We start from the raw sequence: 19,701 nt of genomic DNA, 5'->3' as shown, positions 1-19,701 counted from the left end.
CCGATGCCCTCCTCACTTGGTGCTTACTCTATGATACATGTCCTCAATGGGTGCCATTAGGTTGTAGAACGCTACCGATGCCTGCCTCACTTGGTACTTACTTTGTGATACATGTTCTCAATGGCAACCATTAGGTTGTGGAACGCTACCGATGCCCTCCTCACTTGGTGCTTACTCTATGATACATGTCCTCAATGGGTGCCATTAGGTTGTAGAACGCTACCGATGCCTGCCTCACTTGGTACTTACTTTGTGATACATGTTCTCAATGGCAACCATTAGGTTGTGGAACGCTACCGATGCCTGCCTCACTTGGTACTTACTTTGTGATACATGTCCTCAATGGCAACCATTAGGTTGTGGAACGCTACCGATGCCTGCCTCACTTGGTACTTACTTTGTGATACATGTTCTCAATGGCAACCATTAGGTTGGGGAACGCTACCGATGCCCTCCTCACTTGGTGCTTACTCTATGATACATGTCCTCAATGGGTGCCATTAGGTTGTAGAACGCTACTGATGCCTGCCTCACTTGGTACTTACTTTGTGATACATGTTCTCAATGGCAACCATTAGGTTGTGGAACGCTACCGATGCCCTCCTCACTTGGTGCTTACTCTATGATACATGTCCTCAATGGGTGCCATTAGGTTGTAGAACGCTACCGATGCCTGCCTCACTTGGTACTTACTTTGTGATACATGTTCTCAATGGCAACCATTAGGTTGTGGAACGCTACCGATGCCTGCCTCACTTGGTACTTACTTTGTGATACATGTCCTCAATGGCAACCATTAGGTTGTGGAACGCTACCGATGCCTGCCTCACTTGGTACTTACTTTGTGATACATGTTCTCAATGGCAACCATTAGGTTGTGGAACGCTACCGATGCCCTCCTCACTTGGTGCTTACTCTGTGATACATGTCCTCAATGGCAACCATTAGGTTGTGGAACGCTACCGAGGCCTGCCTCACTTGGTGCTTACTCTGTGATACATGTCCTCAATGGCAACCATTAGGTTGTGGAACGCTACCGATGCCTGCCTCACTTGGTACTTTGTGATACATGTCCTCAATGGCAACCATTAGGTTGTGGAACGCTACCGATGCCTGCCTCACTTGGTGCTTATTCTGTGATACATGTCCTCAATGGCAACCATTAGGTTGTGGAACGCTACCGATGCCTGCCTCACTTGGTGCTTACTCTGTGATACATGTCCTCAATGGCAACCATTAGGTTGTGGAACGCTACCGAGGCCTGCCTCACTTGGTGCTTACTCTATGATACATGTCCTCAATGGCAACCATTAGGTTGTGGAACGCTACCGATGCCTGCCTCACTTGGTGCTTACTCTATGATACATGTCCTCAATGGCAACCATTAGGTTGTGGAACGCTACCGAGGCCTGCCTCACTTGGTGCTTACTCTGTGATACATGTCCTCAATGGCAACCATTAGGTTGTGGAACGCTACCGATGCCTGCCTCACTTGGTGCTTACTCTATGATACATGTCCTCAATGGCAACCATTAGGTTGTGGAACGCTACCGAGGCCTGCCTCACTTGGTGCTTACTCTGTGATACATGTCCTCAATGGCAACCATTAGGTTGTGGAACGCTACCGATGCCCTCCTCACTTGGTGCTTACTCTATGATACATGTCCTCAATGGGTGCCATTAGGTTGTAGAACGCTACCGATACCTGCCTCACTTGGTACTTACTTTGTGATACATGTTCTCAATGGCAACCATTAGGTTGTGGAACGCTACCGATGCCCTCCTCACTTGGTGCTTACTCTATGATACATGTCCTCAATGGGTGCCATTAGGTTGTAGAACGCTACCGATGCCTGCCTCACTTGGTACTTACTTTGTGATACATGTTCTCAATGGCAACCATTAGGTTGTGGAACGCTACCGATGCCTGCCTCACTTGGTACTTACTTTGTGATACATGTCCTCAATGGCAACCATTAGGTTGTGGAACGCTACCGATGCCTGCCTCACTTGGTACTTACTTTGTGATACATGTTCTCAATGGCAACCATTAGGTTGTGGAACGCTACCGATGCCCTCCTCACTTGGTGCTTACTCTGTGATACATGTCCTCAATGGCAACCATTAGGTTGTGGAACGCTACCGAGGCCTGCCTCACTTGGTGCTTACTCTGTGATACATGTCCTCAATGGCAACCATTAGGTTGTGGAACGCTACCGATGCCTGCCTCACTTGGTGCTTACTCTGTGATACATGTCCTCAATGGCAACCATTAGGTTGTGGAACGCTACCGATGCCTGCCTCACTTGGTGCTTACTCTGTGATACATGTCCTCAATGGCAACCATTAGGTTGTGGAACGCTACCGATGCCTGCCTCACTTGGTGCTTACTCTGTGATACATGTCCTCAATGGCAACCATTAGGTTGTGGAACGCTACCGATGCCTGCCTCACTTGGTGCTTACTCTGTGATACATGTCCTCAATGGCAACCATTAGGTTGTGGAACGCTACCGATGCCTGCCTCACTTGGTGCTTACTCTATGATACATGTCCTCAATGGCAACCATTAGGTTGTGGAACGCTACCGAGGCCTGCCTCACTTGGTGCTTACTCTGTGATACATGTCCTCAATGGCAACCATTAGGTTGTGGAACGCTACCGATGCCTGCCTCACTTGGTGCTTACTCTATGATACATGTCCTCAATGGCAACCATTAGGTTGTGGAACGCTACCGATGCCTGCCTCACTTGGTGCTTACTCTATGATACATGTCCTCAATGGCAACCATTAGATTGTGGAACGCTACCGATGCCTGCCTCACTTGGTGCTCACTCTATGATACTATAAGTATAAACTATATTAAAATAACTTTGATACTACTTATACTGGTAGTTTTTGTACTTATTAGTCATATGAAGTAATCAGGTATATTTTGTGAGCTCACTCCAAAACGTGCAGAGTTTTATATACGAAACTATAACACTTTAATAGTTATTAATGAGGTTATACATTCTGCGGATGTATATTTTACCTTGTTTTACAAGAATGGGGATAAAGTGCCGTTCTTATCTTATCTTATCTAATAGTGCCTTCAGCCATCAGTTCGCTATGCGGTGGCTCTGCACTGATGGCGATGAAACAAAATCATCCCTTGAGGTTGTGCCTGTCAGATAACATAATAAATTTCTAAAGGGTCTGATCACAATTGTTTGAGAGAGCCATCAAACATTAGAATGTATAAAAATCTATAAAACTGTTTGAGTGGCTTGGTGTTGAACAAAAAGACGCAATGACAAATGACAATACACAAGTTAATGAGGATACCGAATCATGAAGATTTCAGTCTTAACTTTGAACCCCAGTTTCGCATGTCACCACTGGACACCTTTACAAGGGTTCAGGTGACAGAGACCGTGGTGCTCTTGTGGTGCGGGGAGGCGAGTTATCAGTGATTGCTCTTTAAGTAAATAGAGTAATATAATTTCAAACACTTAACAAACAGATGATTGTTGCTGTGGCGGTGAGAGGCGGGCTGCTGTTGGCCCTACAGCTCACCAATCGCGTGCAGGGGGCGGGATCCTGGCTGCCTTAGCTGCCTTCTCTCATCACTTCTCACTCGAGTGTCAGTGTGTGTCGACAACCCGGGATCGTGACACGCAGGTAGGTAGTGTAACTCTCTACTTACATTGTTTATATCTCTAACTCAACTGTATTGCGTATCCTGTACAATAATAAAATGACTTAAGTAGAAGCAATTAATATAAAACACTACAGTGCAGTCGTACTGAACATATTTACATAAATCTATTTATTCACATACCATTAGTTATTAATATAACTTCAATCTGGAAACTTGACATATTTTCAGCAACTCTTGGTTAGTCACAATAATACTAGATTGTAAAATTGATCCTGTCACAGTTTAGTATTTGTAAGTACGCAGTAGCTTTGTTCACCTCTGTGTTATTTACTTCTTTGGTGTATTTAAAATATAACAAATGTCAATAAATCCTACAATATTATAATAGTATGCTTTAATTTACTAGTAAATTTAAAATGTCCTATTGGTTTAGGAATTTATATCCAACAAGCATACTCGGATACTACAAAAAATGTGTTATTATTTGACAGCAAACAACATATGTGTACAAGAAGGAACCAATAAATGAACTTATATTTTAATTCCGTATTTTTTTAAATGATAAGATTTTTTTCCAAAATTTAAATTCTGTAATAAATACAAACCGTAATATTGATTATGTACAATAAAATTATACAATTTTTAAAAGATAAAAACATTCCTTAGCGCTTAAAAAAAAGAATTTCTTTTGTCGCAAACAATATAGACATAACAAATATGGTTTTATAATAATTGAAAATTAAATATAGATGACGGTATTGTTGTATAAGAATGTCCATTAATGTGTATTAGTAATTAATAGAATTCAATTTAATCTTAAATGAAGCCAAATTTTAAAATCATAATACGCAAAAAGTAAAGAAAATATAACTATTAAAATCTTATTAAACTAAAAGAAATATTCTGAAGATAGGCTATAGATAATAAAGCCCAGCTGCTCGAGCAATAAATTTTGAAACAATTAATAATACACAACAATTATTGGTATGAAAATAAAACAAAACAAGACCAAGCAAAACTAGGGCGACCTTCATGTAATATGCGTAGATCCACAGTAGACAACTGTACTGCCTTTATAGCAGGAAAAATTAATATTGCGTTATTCAGTTGTTTTATTACATTTCACGGAAAGAACGAAATAAGTAAAATAAAAGATTTTATCAGTATGGGGGTAGTTAAATTAAAAACTTTGACTACACGCGCGTCGCGCACTCAGAGAAAAATATTTTAGAATAACTTTTGTTTTAAATTTTACAACGAAGAATTTCTGTCTTCATATCAATGTTATCCTTAGTCATTACATACGGGGAACGTTACTGCATGTATGCGCGTTACTATCCAGTAACACCCAGAGAACTGTTATGCGTACGCTGCCCTGGTATAACTTATTCACTAAACAGCATTACTGTAGTGAAAATTATTTTTATATTATAATGCCTATCGACAACCTGTATTATTGGTTATATATAATAACAGCAAAATGTAAATACGATACTAAAACAGTCAAAGACCCAGCTGTTATATCATTAGTGGCACAGAAGGGTATTTGGAAAAAGATACATTTATCTTAAATGTGAACCAATTAGGTGTTAATATTTTAGAATTACACGATGGCTAGTTCGAGATTTTTAAAATTTAAACCTATTTAAATTTTGTTCATGGCAAGGGAAGATCTTATTAATTTCTTTAAGATCATAACACTCTTCAATTTTGTCTTTTTTGTGCTCAGCAGCAAGCTTGGACAATGTCTTTATGAAAAATATTAAATCTGTGCCCTGTAATTCACATTGTAATTTGATTAGATGTTTTCCCAATGTATTGATTGTTACAAAATTGACAATTACTTTGATAAATTACATTCTTCTGTAGCAATTTACTTTACCAGTGATAGGATATGTTAAAACAGTTATGCTGCTTTTGAATTCCCTAGAGTTTTTCATAATTTCACAGAACAGCAACTTTGCTTGTTGCACGGTTTACACCCCTTAGTAACGGGTTGTTGTATTACCTAATTTAGGTTGGACAAGTTTTTTTTTCAAATTTAGAGATTTGCTAAATATTACTCTAGGTGCTTTAATCATAACATTTTGGATGTCTGTAGAGGTATATAAGGTATTATGGGCAATTTGCATAATATTTTTTTTGTCCAGGAAATATTGTGTAATAAACTTTGGTTGTGTTTTATAATTGAAGCTACTTGATTGAATTTTTTGGCTCATTTGTTTTTTTTTTATTTTGTCAGGATAATTAAATGTTTAAGAGTGTGTAATTTAAGCCCATATCATTCCTGCATAACTTCTTAGTTCGTATAGATACACTTTCTGGTATAGACATTTTTATATACATTGTATGGCAACTTAAAACATTTACATAGTTCATTGTATTTGTTGTTTTGAGTTGTAGTTTTGTTTGTATGTAGCCCGATTCGGAAAAAATTTATAAATCCAAAAAAGGGACCATTACATAACAATAATTTAATGTATATTTCTAAGGAGAAAGCTCTTGAATATATTTCAGTAACTCGTGCAAAGATTCCATGCCGTGATGCTCATAGAAATATAAATTTATATTGATTTGCATTTAAGTTATTTAACCCTGAGTAGTACAAATAGTATTGCAAATAGACTTTTCGAAGTGTTCGATCGGCACTCGATACGGATTGCTGTAAGGTTGGAGTGCCGGTGTTTTGGGAATGTATTAAACTTTGACCTCTAGGGCTACATGGTCCCACTCTGATCTCGGGGTCACCACCAGAGAGGCTGTGGTGTCGGGGTCCTCCTAGCAAGTGTTAGTCCGGCACCAGGGAGCCAATGTACAATGTATAAGCACACAACCAAGGGTTTTGTTCCCTGAACACCGATGGTCAGCCACGCTTCAATAGGGGTATGCCGAAAAGGTTAAAAATATCAAGTAATATGTTTCATAGGTCACACTCATTCCCTTTATCTTTACGCATTAATAAACAACCTTCAGACATCGAAATAATTACATTAACATCAGCCAACGAGATTACAAAAAAAAGAAAGTTGCCATTCTCCGCTAAAGGTCGGCTGATGTTTTTGTAACCATTATTAACATGCCTGCCGGCTCATTTGAAACGTGAAGAACTAACAAGTATGTACCGTGCAATATGACCGTAATATGTTTAACCATTTCGAAATTCGTTCATTCCTCTGACCCCACAACATCTAGCGTGGCTGACACTCGGCATATATTTAAAGGACATTCTTTTTTTAAACTGATTATCTGTTTAAGCAATGCTATTGGGTCTCGGCTCGTAGACTACCAGATACCTGAGCGATGACATTTCTTTTTGTTAGCCCGCACCAAACCAAACTTTTCTATATGTTTGTATACATTTTAATATGTATTTGAATGATCTCTCAGATATTTGTGATTAGACCCTCTAGAATTGTATTCTGTTACGTGATAGCCACTATCTATAGCCGCACTAGTCACGGGTATCTAGTGAGGCCTTGCACTATTTCGAGGGGCAGCTGTATTCCGCACTGATGGCCGTAGGAATTAGTAGATAAGATAAGATAAGAACGGCACTCGACCTCCATCTTTGTAAAACAAGGTAAATTATACATCCGCAGAATGTAATACCTCATTAATAGCTATTACAGTGTGATAGTTTCGTATATACGAATGTTCGAGGTTTAATGTGGGGGAGGACTAACAAAATAGATCTCCCGAAGGCTTTATCGGTCAAATAAAAATTATCTTAATAGATCACACGTCTTGTAAAATGGGATAATTCATTGGCTGGATCAATGGTCTTAGTTTTGAGAGTGAGCAACTCAGTGATACAAGGCAACAGAGGCTTGCAGCCTATTGCGTTCGCCTTCGTCTATACAACTCAATACTCTGTAGCTACAACTAAGTGTTCCAGTGTAACATTTCTTTGATCATTATATTAAAAAGTGTTTAAATTATTGATGAAAAATACATTTTATATCGGATTTGTCCAAAATGGTTAGTTTTTACTAACGTTTTCTCAAGTTTTCTTATTTTAGTTTAAATGCATACTATTCTGTTTTATTGAATTTATAGAAAAGTTATATGAACTGATGCCATTTATTAACGATTTTAAACGCTTTTGATATAGTCAACCTTGATATTTTAAAAGAGATATTTGTGATTTTGAATTTTATATGAATTGCAAACAAAATATTGTATGTAGTACTTTTATGACATTTTAACTATGATATAATAATTATAAAATATATTTGTAAAGCTAGCTTCTTTTTCTATTAAGCAGATGCCTTTCAATAAAATATCCATTTATTCTACTCGTAAATTTTCTTTAATATTTACCAGGGTATTGTAATATTTACCCGAAGATAATTTAAGATACAAAGTTTAATTATTCAAAATTGATTTTATGGCCTAAGCGACTTCCCATTCAATATGTGCTATATTTATTTTCTATCAATACATTTTCTTTAAGAAGAAATTAGTTAAATTTTCTTAATTGGTTCTAAAGTAGTAAACGATGTAATCAATATGTAGCTTTTTACTAAGAAATATAAAATATAATCTCAGAAACGATACAGCCTAAGATCGAAGAATATGTATAATTTAAATTTAGCCTTTCACGTAACTCAGCACTTTTTATAATTTAGATATTATATAATAATAAATATTGAATAAAACATTAGTACGCGTTCATGGTAGTTTATTGTTTTTCTTATTATTTTCGTATGTTTTGTAGTAACTGCTGTCTCATTATGTTGACATTTCTATTGGTCAATATAACTTTATAGGTTAAAAAGCCTATATCTTTCAAATTTTTAAATAAGTAAATACAGTAATCATTGACAGTGCATAGTATCATCGATAGTGACCGACCGCCAATAAAACTATGTTTAATTATAATTATTTACAATTTTATAGGAATAGTATAATAAATGCGGTATCATTAAGTAAGGAAAATATTTTGTCTTCTAAAATTTGTAAGCATGTTAATAGAAAATCATATTTTCATTTACACAAACATGTATACGAAATTAAAGGCTTGTCCTACCACTAAAATAGTTCAATAATTAACATTAATGTGTTTTAATTCGTACCCCTAAATAAAACTTTAACAAACCCATATGATCGTGTAAAGAATCGCAAAAATTGCTGCTTTAATCACACAAGGAGTTTGCCTATCTCTTATATAAGCTACTCGTCGTCACCCTTCATTTCATCGAAGATTCTTACCTGAGCAAATAAACAATTCATGAGATATATCGTTCAGAGATGTCTGATATACATGTGTTGAAGAATATTTTGTCTCCTGAGACTCGACTGAGTCAACTATTAATGCAACTACAGTGCATGCTATTATAAAATATATTTTATAAAATACTATTTCAGGTTACTTGTTCTGCGATTGGATATTTTGTAGAACTGTAATTAGAAGTCAAACTTTAAAGTGTTGATCTTGTAATTGTACGAACTGTTCTAGTTCAATATTGTGCAAATTAGGATAGTGACAGTTCTTGTTAAATCTGTAATATTTAAGGATCATTTTCAGCCGGTTTTGCTTAAATCATCATATTATTTGATTACCATTTTACAACTTTAATTTTTAGGACAACATTAAACTAGCTAATGCGTCACTAAAGCATGATTATACTTGTTTATTCCACTAGCAGAAATACGCCATCTTTCCGTCAGGGACACTATACACATTCACCATAAAAATTATTTCAGTAACGCGTATGTACTCTATAAATATTAAATTTGAAGCAAATTCCAAGGAGAAAACAAAAGACATATAGAACAATGTAAAATTCTCCCAAGTCGTGCCTTTCCATTCATACAATTATAATTTAACTACTTATCTACAGTTTGCCTAAATCAGAAAATTTCTCCCATATAAAAATTAATTTCTCTGAGGAGACAAGTAAAAATGAAGGGTGTACAGTCGGCCATCTTGAAAACAGTTTTATAACCTTAGTTATCTTGGGATCATGAGAGGTATAATTGTGAAGATGTGATTGAAACGTACAAACTATTTTTAGTTTACTTTTATATTTATATTGATTACTTAGAAAAAAATCTCAAATATTTTGTACTTCTTCGATTAAATATATTTATTTAATATATTCTAAAGAAGAAAAACTGGTTTAGATACGTATAGTCACATCTTTAAAATTATACGTCTTGCATAATCCCAAAATCCCAAATAAGGTTTAAAATTGTTATTTTGGGGTAAAACTCAACCCTAAACATTTTTTAAATAGTTATTCAGAAAAATATCAAACCTTTTTGTTCTCCATCACTTACATATTCCAAAGTATACGCTTAACACAAAACACTAAAAAGCGTTTGATTGCGTATTACTTACTAGGCCTACTTACGTCTTTAAAATGAGACGTCTCTCATAACGCAGTGATAAAAAACGAGAGCTTAAAAGTCCATTAAGAACATTGTTCTTATAAGGAAAATTTAAGGTCACTTTATGATAGCCGGCGGAAAATTTAAAACGAAACTCACTGTCAGGTAAGATACACTAAAACTTTAGTGGCATTGCAATTCACTAGTTAGATAAATTACCAATAGCGGGAAACTTTGCTGTCCAGGAGTCGAGAGCCGATATGGCGGAAAACTAAGATTTCCATTCATTCTCTGAATATTGACCATTTTCAGCCAAATTGTCAGCCTAAATTTGGTTGGTTGAGACTAGTTTTATTTTTATTTTCGCGTATGATGGGTCGTGTTAGTGCGTCAAATTTAAAAAAAGGTCTGTAAAAATATTCTCGTTTGCTTGCTATCTTTAACCCTTTTGATACCATTCTATTTGAGGCCCACAAGTGGTTGACCATCGGTTGTCCCAGGAAACTCTATGGTTTGGTTCTTGGCTCTTACCGTAGTGTTCTATGTGCGTGAACGTGCCACTAGCGCCTCAGACTCCAAAGGACGTGATAACGTGTTATCATCGCTGCGAATGTTTTAACGATACATAATATACACATAGGCCTTATTATTGTTTTTATCTTTAATTTAATTGGTCGGAGTATAATGGACCACTAGTTACAATCAAACTAACCTGCCCAATCAGAAAGGTGGAACGACGAGTGTTCAAAACTCTCCGATAACTTAGCGGTTGCAATAATATTTATATCGCGTGCTATAATCAGAACCTTGGGGTAGTGATAATAATTGGTGTCACTGTAATGCGGCCCTCCCCTCCACAATCGATACGGCTTCGACTTGTGCAGGGCCCGGCCAGTTTTTGTGACCTGTGAACTCTGCCAGGTGTGCATCTCCCGGCTCTAGGACACCGGCCTGTGGTCACAAGCGTGGTATAATACGCTACATCGGATTGACCAGTGCTATAACTGCTTCAAGGAAGGACTGAGTTTACTGTTGGATATCTAAATAAAAAACACACATTCTTCACCAATTCTTTCGTTTGGAGTTGGTATCAGATTTCATAATAACGATTCCATAATACCGTAAAACTGTTAAAACTAACTTGTGCTTTGGGTTTGATTTATATGTCTGTACCTATTCTGATATGTTCAGAATGGAGAAGTGCAGAGGAGCTAGAAAATGGGTTGGGAGCTAGTGAACAGTAGCAGTAAAACAAAGAGCCGGAGTATATTTCTAAATATCTTATATGTTATAAATATATTAGAGTGGATTTTATCCCTACGGAATTTAATGTCTTCTTCATTTACACTGACCAAGTGTGCTACGAGTGCTGACCTGTGAGCTCTAGCCTTGAGGGAAAATTTCAGAACTTGGCATAAAATAACTACAAGTGATTTGTTGATGTCAGACCTGTTAATGGATTCCTTGAGTATATAAAGAATTTTTCAAGTGATTATTTTTTAGGATGGCGTTTCAAGCGGATTTCTAATAACGTTTTACTGCAGTGAAATGCGCGCGAAACATAGACAAATGAGTGGCTGCATAACTCCTATACTAAAGCTGTTCTATGTACACCTGGAGATCATGAAACACGCCTAACAACATTGGTAGACCTCTCATGGAAAGAAGAGAACGAAGGATTGACAAAGGGAATAGTCGGCAAATGACGGAGATATATATATTTGGAGGCTACAGGGAAATTCCTATGATTGTGACTATCATTGCTATAGTGTTGCTATTATCATAGGAAAATAATGAAGACTATTGCAGAAGTCCAAACGTTAAGTAGTAGAAACTTATAATTTAGAATGTGGGTGGTAGTGGGTAATTTTGCACTGATGGGCTAGCAAGTTTATTAATTTAACTTATAAATAGTATTATTTTATTTGTAATATAAATAAAACAATTGTAGTTCAATTGCACCTGATTGCATAAAGATGATTACCTAAAACCGTCCGTAATATTCAATAATCCAAAATTACAAAAGCGGGCAGATCTAACTCTAGGGTTTGAGTCGCAATGTGTGCTAATAATTTTCCTATGAGGAACAACTGACAGTTAATCCAGGCTACCGTTTTAGTATCCTCCTTCAAGCACCGGCCTTGTTTTGTGAAGGAGGATAATACCAAGCTGAACTAGACACAGGAATAATATTCGTTTTGGTCAACTATCCACGTGCTACATTCACCCACATAGTTTTCACATTTTTACTTTAAGAGTTTAAAGTAGCAATTTGTAGAAGGACAAGCGATGTACCAGGACCTTCTACAAGTGCTCTGCTCAATCAGGAAAAGTCTATACCAAGTCCTGTAGCAATGTAATCGACCCACCATAACCTCTTCTAGCTAGTTGTTGTGTAATGCAATCATTAGAACCGGATGTTACTCATGAAGTTTTTACCACATTATTTATATATACATATATATGAGTATTTCCTTTACTGCGAAACTGCTTTACGAAAGATTAAATACTGTTAAGCAGTAGTTCTAAGTTTCCTTTTAAACTCCGTAAACAACACTTTGGAATAATGTTATTGCACGGTTGTTCTGTAATTTTAAATGTAATTCAAGATAGATTGTGGTGCACCGTATTCAACACTTAACCTCACTAGCTTATATGGTGACATCTCGAAAATTCTGATTGGTGGGGAGGGGGGAGATTTATACGCCCGGGTTGCGGGTACGTTAACTACCATACAAATTTTACAGATTACAAAGAATTATATTCTAGAAAACGGAGCCCTTAAAATGTTCTTATTGCCGCTATGTAATTGTGATTACGCAGGGAAGAAAGTTTTTCTAAATAGTTAACTCATAAACATACTAATTCAAAAAAAAAATTGTTTACAAGTTTTACAAGCAGATATTTAGAAATATTGCACTGTTGTGTCCAATGCCCCTTTTCAACAATTTTATTATTTAATAAACGATAATAACAAATCATTTAAAATCGAATAAACATTATATTTTCGTTATTAGGTATTATTGCTCTTTCTTTTTTAAATACTTCAAATGCATTTTTTGGATTTTTAGGACATATTTTAGATTATTGTATCACATACATGCTTTGGAGGACGGAATAAAAATTTTCCGAAATACGCGGTATCATCCAACTTTATAATACTTTGTATTTTAAGCTAAAGAATGAACTTTAAATTTCCGGAACATGCATTGCATACTCCCCTTCAAGAACTGAGTGTCCCACAGTTTCTCAATTTAAACCCTGTATAGATCCGTAGATATTTTTGAATTTCAAATGGTTTAACTGAGTATTTATACTCCTGTTGTGCTCAAAAAGTGGTAATAAAAACAAACTTGTGGCAATGGGCGTAACTTTTACTCTGTAAGTACGGTGTGTCCTGCAATTGTGAATGTTGTGTTCCACATAAGGTAGTGAATGTTTATGTTAAGAGAGGGAGGCATTTTTTGGATTATTGTAAAATATTTTATTGTTCTACAAATCTATGATATGCGGATAAAATCACGGAATACAGTAGTGTATGTAAAACTCGCTAATGTTCGAGCCTTTATTTATTATATATACCATAATACGATACATAAGTAAAAATATATTTGTAAATAAAATGCATACCTGCTTATTAATGCATTTAAAACTCATTTAATTGTTGAATCATCTTATGAAACTAGTTTTTTGTACACCATTTTCTTCTGTTTAGTTCCGTTTTTATTGAAAACGATTTACGAATCTGCAATAAGAAACATACATGTTAAAATCAAATTTAGGCGTGCCTAATTCATTCTTCTGCCAGTACACAAGGTTTTGTCCATGGTGTTTCTATACTATAATGTGTCTTGTTTAAAACTATGTTTTGGACGTTTTTGTCTAATTTTATACGAGACTATACTAACATTACAGTAAAACATACGAAAATCAACGATACTGTGGTTAGATGTACTCATAGATTTTCTTTATTCTACATAAACGGACAGTCTACGTAATTAATTTAGAATATTTAGACAGGTTTAAGATATTACTTATGAGAAAATGTTTTAGTTTCAGAAATACTTCATAAGCAGTGTTATATACCATTGAGAAACGTATGTTGATTGATAAATGTTTTTATTTTGATCGGTGTTGTGTACAACACTTCCATCTCTCAAACAGATAAATGTTTAATTCTGGAGTTCGTCTACAATTACGCAGGGACGAGTGACAAGGGGATACACTACCAATAAATGGGACGAGGGCCCCGGATCTGTGCAAGTTGGGATAGAACTACCGATAAATGTAATGAGAGCTACAGAACGGTACAGGTTGAGATTGAGCCGCCGGTTGATAGATAGGATAAGGGGTCCGGAACGGTACAGGTTGGGATAGAATTGCCGATAGATAGGATAAGGAGTCCGGAACGGTACAGGTTGGGATAGAACTGCCGATAGATAGGATAAGGGGTCCGGAACGGTACAGGTTGGGATAGAACTGCCGATAGATAGGATAAGGGGTCCGGAACGGTACAGGTTGGGATAGAACTACCGATAGATAGGATAAGGGGTCCGGAACGGTACAGGTTGGGATAGAACTACCGATATATAGGATAAGGGGTCCGGAACGGTACAGGTTGGGATAGAACTACCGATATATAGGATAAGGAGTCCGGAACGGTACAGGTTGGGATAGAACTGCCGATAGATAGGATAAGGGGTCCGGAACGGTACAGGTTGGGATAGAACTACCGATATATAGGATAAGGCGTCCGGAACGGTACAGGTTGGGATAGAACTGCCGATAGATAGGATAAGGGGTCCGGAACGGTACAGGCTGGGATAGAACTGCCGATAGATAGGATAAGGGGTCCGGAACGGTACAGGTTGGGATAGAACTACCGATAGATAGGATAAGGCGTCCGGAACGGTACAGGTTGGGATAGAACTGCCGATAGATGGATGAGGGCTCCGGAACGTGTTAAGGCGAAATAAAACTATCCATGAACGCTTAGCAATCGACGAAAAAGTAATTAATACAGTCTAGAGCGCATTTTGATTTCTTATCCAGTTTCCTTTCATTATTATTACCAAATATAACATTGGTTAGATCAACGATCACTATTGTGGCATGGTCAGTGCTCTCTCACCTTGAGATTTTAATTGCTCATTGGTTCCCCACACCCCTATGTATTATTAAATAAAACTTCTTTATTACCATGTACTCAACGAGTCTGACACTTTAAACTTTGAAAGAAGTCTAGCACTCTTGCATTTTTAAATATCATTAGAGTCGGAATGGTAATTGTTCGATCAAGTTTCCTATTCATTTGCGTATGCATTCTACCACGGCAATATTACCAAACTTATTATGAGGGGAAAGCGGACTTGACCAATACACAATGCGGCATCTTGAAAATATGTATTTAACTCTTTCTTAAAAATAAAAAATTAGTATTAATTGTTATTTTTGAGTAACTTCTTTAAGGAATGGTATAAAATGCAAATGTTCACAAAGTATTACCTTAAAATAACTACACTATACGGAATTATAACTAGTTTTAATCGTTAAGCATAAAGTCACAATCGTCTAAACACTGGCCTCCCGACAGCGTTTAATAGAGATTATGATTGCTTTAAACTCAACTAAGCATTTTCTAAAGTTAATGTAAAACAAAATGTTTTAATGGGTATTTTAAGATAGATGCGATATTTCCGTTGAAAGTCTCATAAATTGTAATTATCTCATAAGCACAGGTGGACGAGCTGTATTTATTAATCATGATCACGGAGTTCCTTAGGCGTTAGCCAAATCATCTTCGACAGGGCTTCCACAAAATCCTGATTATCGAGGTCGTTCTGTCGTTGTCAATTGCTGCATATTTTAAACAAGTAAATGACTCTTTTAGTACATCGTCTCCACGACTTTTTCGCCACTAAAATTTTTAATATAACAGTGAAAAAATTAAGAACTACGATCTACTTTAATGCATATATTTAATTTGAGGGAGTTCTCAACATCACAACACACACAAACTAGAAAGTGTATAAGAGGCCGCAGAGAACAATATGGTAAAAGTTGTTCTCTCCTTATAGTGTAATCTGAAGTATATTTATTAAATAATAGAAACAGTACTTTTTAATTTAGAAGAAAATCTCTCAAGCTTTACAAAGCTGAATAACTCAAACGGCCACTGTTATTTCATGCATTGTTTTCATAAATATATTTTTATTTATCTTTGCTCCATTTAGAGTTCACTCATTTTGAGTTTTGTACCCAACAGCATGTTTTATCCCAATTGTGGACGTGTATGTGTTTTTTGTTTCTTTAAGAAAATTAGACATTGAGGAAAAGAGAAACGTGAAATATAGAAAATTCTAGAAGGTAAGGCATCCCAGTTCACAATAATTTAATTATTTCCTGTTCATAAAATTCTGATACTTTTGGAAATCCTGGATACAGCTCTGGTGGTCTTTTCATACCATTTACTTGAATGTCATATAGCTGTCACACGAATGCCCTTCTCAAATGTGAATCCCCAAGGTCTGAGAAGACTAGATAACCAAGATGCCTCTGCCTTGCATATAACCATATCGCGTTGTTGCACATTCCTCCTAAAGGTGGCGTTGTTGCAGGTCGATGATTCGCTGTGCGGTGCTATGAGTGGACAGTGACCGTGCGATGGAGGAAACGACATCCCCAAGTATCAGTGTTCGGGCCAAGTGTTCCCAGCCGCGGCCGTTCTCCATAGAGTCCATCATGGGACTGGTGGACAAGGCGAAGGCCCAGGACCTCAGCGTCAGCCTGGTCAGGCGAGAAGAACCGCCGCCCCCGGGGCCGCCCCCGCCGCTCCTCATCCCTCCGGAAGCTCACCGTTCGCTAGCCCACGGCCACGAGGTCGACCGCTGGGTGACCGAGCCCTGCCTCAACCTCAATCCTTTCCTCTACCACTCGTGGCTCGCCTCCCTGCCTCTCCGCCAGGATCTCACGCCGACCTCGTTGCCCCTCTTCTGCTCACCTCCGCCCCACCATTCCGACGACTCGAGGTCTGACTCGCGGTCGCCCGTAACCCCGCACGACCTCACTCTTCCCAGAAACCACCCTGTTGGTGAGTCCTACAGATAAAGCATCAGATAGTGTTTTACTATTGTTGTGCATGTTACTGTATAGCAACCTTACCTCTTTTTTCCTGAAGTTATAACATTAATCATAATCAACCTGTACCAGTTTATGATATTATATTAGTATGCCGATAACTTCGGAGTATCGGACACCACGATCTAGTGATGCTAATTTCCGTACAATAAAAATAAATTACGAAACACATTTCCCAGTGGTTTAAATATACAAGGTGTCTGTAACTTTCAGGACTTCATAAAACAAGAACCTTGTAATAATTGAAAACACAAGAAGAGGTTTATATCGTACATTTACATAATTTAAATGCACGTTTTAAACTGGAATTGATTTGTTTACTGAACCGTGATTTACGTGTTTGTCAGTGCCTTATTTTTGCAGTGATTACATTTCAAAGGGAACAAATAAAGGAAGAGAAACAAAAAGAGAAATGAATGATAATGACAGGGAAAGAGCTGTGGTTGTGGGTACCCTTCTAGTTCACAAACTCTTAGGACTTGACAAATTCCATTGAATTCTGCGTTTACGATTCGGTTCATCACCACTGGCTACTTTTTTCTGGAAATGTCAAGGGATGTTTTTCTTTCATCGCCATCATTGTGGGGCTGCCGCATTCCGCAGTGATGGCGGAGGCAGATAAGATAAGACAAGGTGTTATCCGACCTCCAATATTGTAAAACAAGGTAAATTATACTTCCGCAGAATGTAATACCTCATTAATAACGATTAAAGTGTGATGGTTTTGTATATACTTTGCAAGGTTTGTGTGGGCTCACAAATAGACCTTTGCCATTAGGCCCAAGCATGCTACACTTGAAAAACACGAGATCTCAATTTTAACTGCCAGTAACATTTAACTACTTGTTCACACTCTCCCACAAACTATTCTCTCATACTAAATACTTACCCTTAACTTTTAGAAGTATTTGTGTTGTAGTTCCATGTAATGAGTTTTCGTAGACTTACTTGAAATGGTAAATGTTAAATCTCAAAATACTTTTACATGCTATTTGGTCATAAAAGTATGGGAGAGGTCTCATTTTGAAGATATAAATAATAGGGACATTATTAAATGCCTATCTACAGTAGATGTTTTTAAGTCTGGATACTTTTGTTGGGTTTTCAGAAAACTATCAAACCTTATAGTATACTTTATTATTTGAATATTTATCATAGTGAGACATCATTCTACTATCAAAATTGAGGGATTAAAATTGTTTGAACTCAAGGTCTTTTCACTAGATTTACTCAACTGAACATATTTAGCACTACAAATGTATAAATATTTAGTCTAATCTTATTGGTACAATCAAAATAGTTCGTACTTTTGTTAGTTATCGGTTGTGTAATCGGATTTCGTTGCGTTATTATTTTAAATTTCTTAATCACAATCCGCTTCTCTAAAGACAGGAAAATAAATTATAAGCATTTAAAGGAGTATTCCGGACATATTGCAACCAGGCTCATGGTAAAACAGCTGAAGGTAATGTTATGATTTAATACCTGCAAATTTAATTTCCGTAGTTCTCAATTCATCAATAAACACGTCATTCACTTTAGTTTAATTAGTATAAATCATCTGAAATTCATATCTGAAACATTTGTCTTCGTTCTATGGGGCTTATTACAAATTGAAAAAATAATGAAATTTAGAAAAAACCAATAGCACGACCTTAAGGGCCGGATCGACTGTAATGTTAATTTGTGAAATGGCTGATAATTTTATACTTTTTTAAATATCTAAGCTATGAAATACAGAAAGGTTTGGGATCTTTTCCTGAGCAACTGATGAAAATGTACAAAAAGTACACAAGCGTTTTGACGCATATTAGTCACGATTTAAAAATGAGACATCCTATAATGCTGCAATTACTCTTTACTACGTAAATGTGTTTGAAGTTTAACTTTCTTCCTATGGGGCTGGAGCTAAACTGTTCTATCAGTTGCTCGCATTTCCCAAGTAGGGACAGCAAGAAACACGGCCAGGGATGTGGCCGCCTATGCGACACTACGATTAATAAATAGACTATATTATAGTTGATTGCCTATATTATACTTCATTGCCTATATTATACTTAATTTGGCGATTGATTCGGTATGATTTTATGAATCACGAAAATTGTGAGTGGCCGAAAACGCATAGCTCTGCATGAATACTCAACCGTTCTCTTTATCATACTTGTATGAATGAAATAGTGTTAGTTAATGTAATAACACATACTTACAAAAGAGTTGAACAATAGATCATTCTTGTACACAAATATATCATTTTCACCCACGTATGTAAAGTTGTTTTACTAGTTATATGACGTTTATTCATTTATTCATAACTATCATTAACCATCGCCGAATACAGCGAAACTGCGGATCTTTCGTTATCACTGTAGCCAATGTTCAATGTTAATTCGCTTATATGAAAGGATCGAATAGGTTCGAATTTATATTAATTATCCGTAAAAACGTAGAATTAATTCCCTATTATACTGGTCTATTACCCTACTACAGTAATGTCTTAACTTCTCGTCTAGATATGTTATCAATACTTTTGTAAATTCAATTGGTTGTTGTAATATGGTTTTTTACAATACCATTCCAACATTTATTTA

General features: G+C 36.5%; 1 protein-coding gene across 1 annotated transcript in view; it reads left to right on the top strand.

Moving 5' to 3' along the window:
- Positions 1–3,618: 3,618 nt before the first annotated feature.
- The window catches only part of LOC124368691 (homeobox protein unplugged-like), a 41,648-nt gene continuing 25,565 nt past the window's right edge, over positions 3,619–19,701 (top strand). The window contains exons 1-2 of the mRNA XM_046825988.1: positions 3,619–3,663; positions 16,594–17,066. Of these exons, the coding sequence (XP_046681944.1) occupies positions 16,640–17,066 (427 nt within the window). The 5' untranslated portion in view covers positions 3,619–3,663; positions 16,594–16,639. The remainder of the gene's footprint in view (positions 3,664–16,593; positions 17,067–19,701) is intronic.

Source organism: Homalodisca vitripennis, chromosome X, assembly GCF_021130785.1.
Source record: "Homalodisca vitripennis isolate AUS2020 chromosome X, UT_GWSS_2.1, whole genome shotgun sequence".
In the NCBI taxonomy this organism is placed as follows: Eukaryota; Metazoa; Arthropoda; class Insecta; order Hemiptera; family Cicadellidae; genus Homalodisca; species Homalodisca vitripennis.
This window is presented reverse-complemented; position numbering and strand designations above follow the sequence as displayed.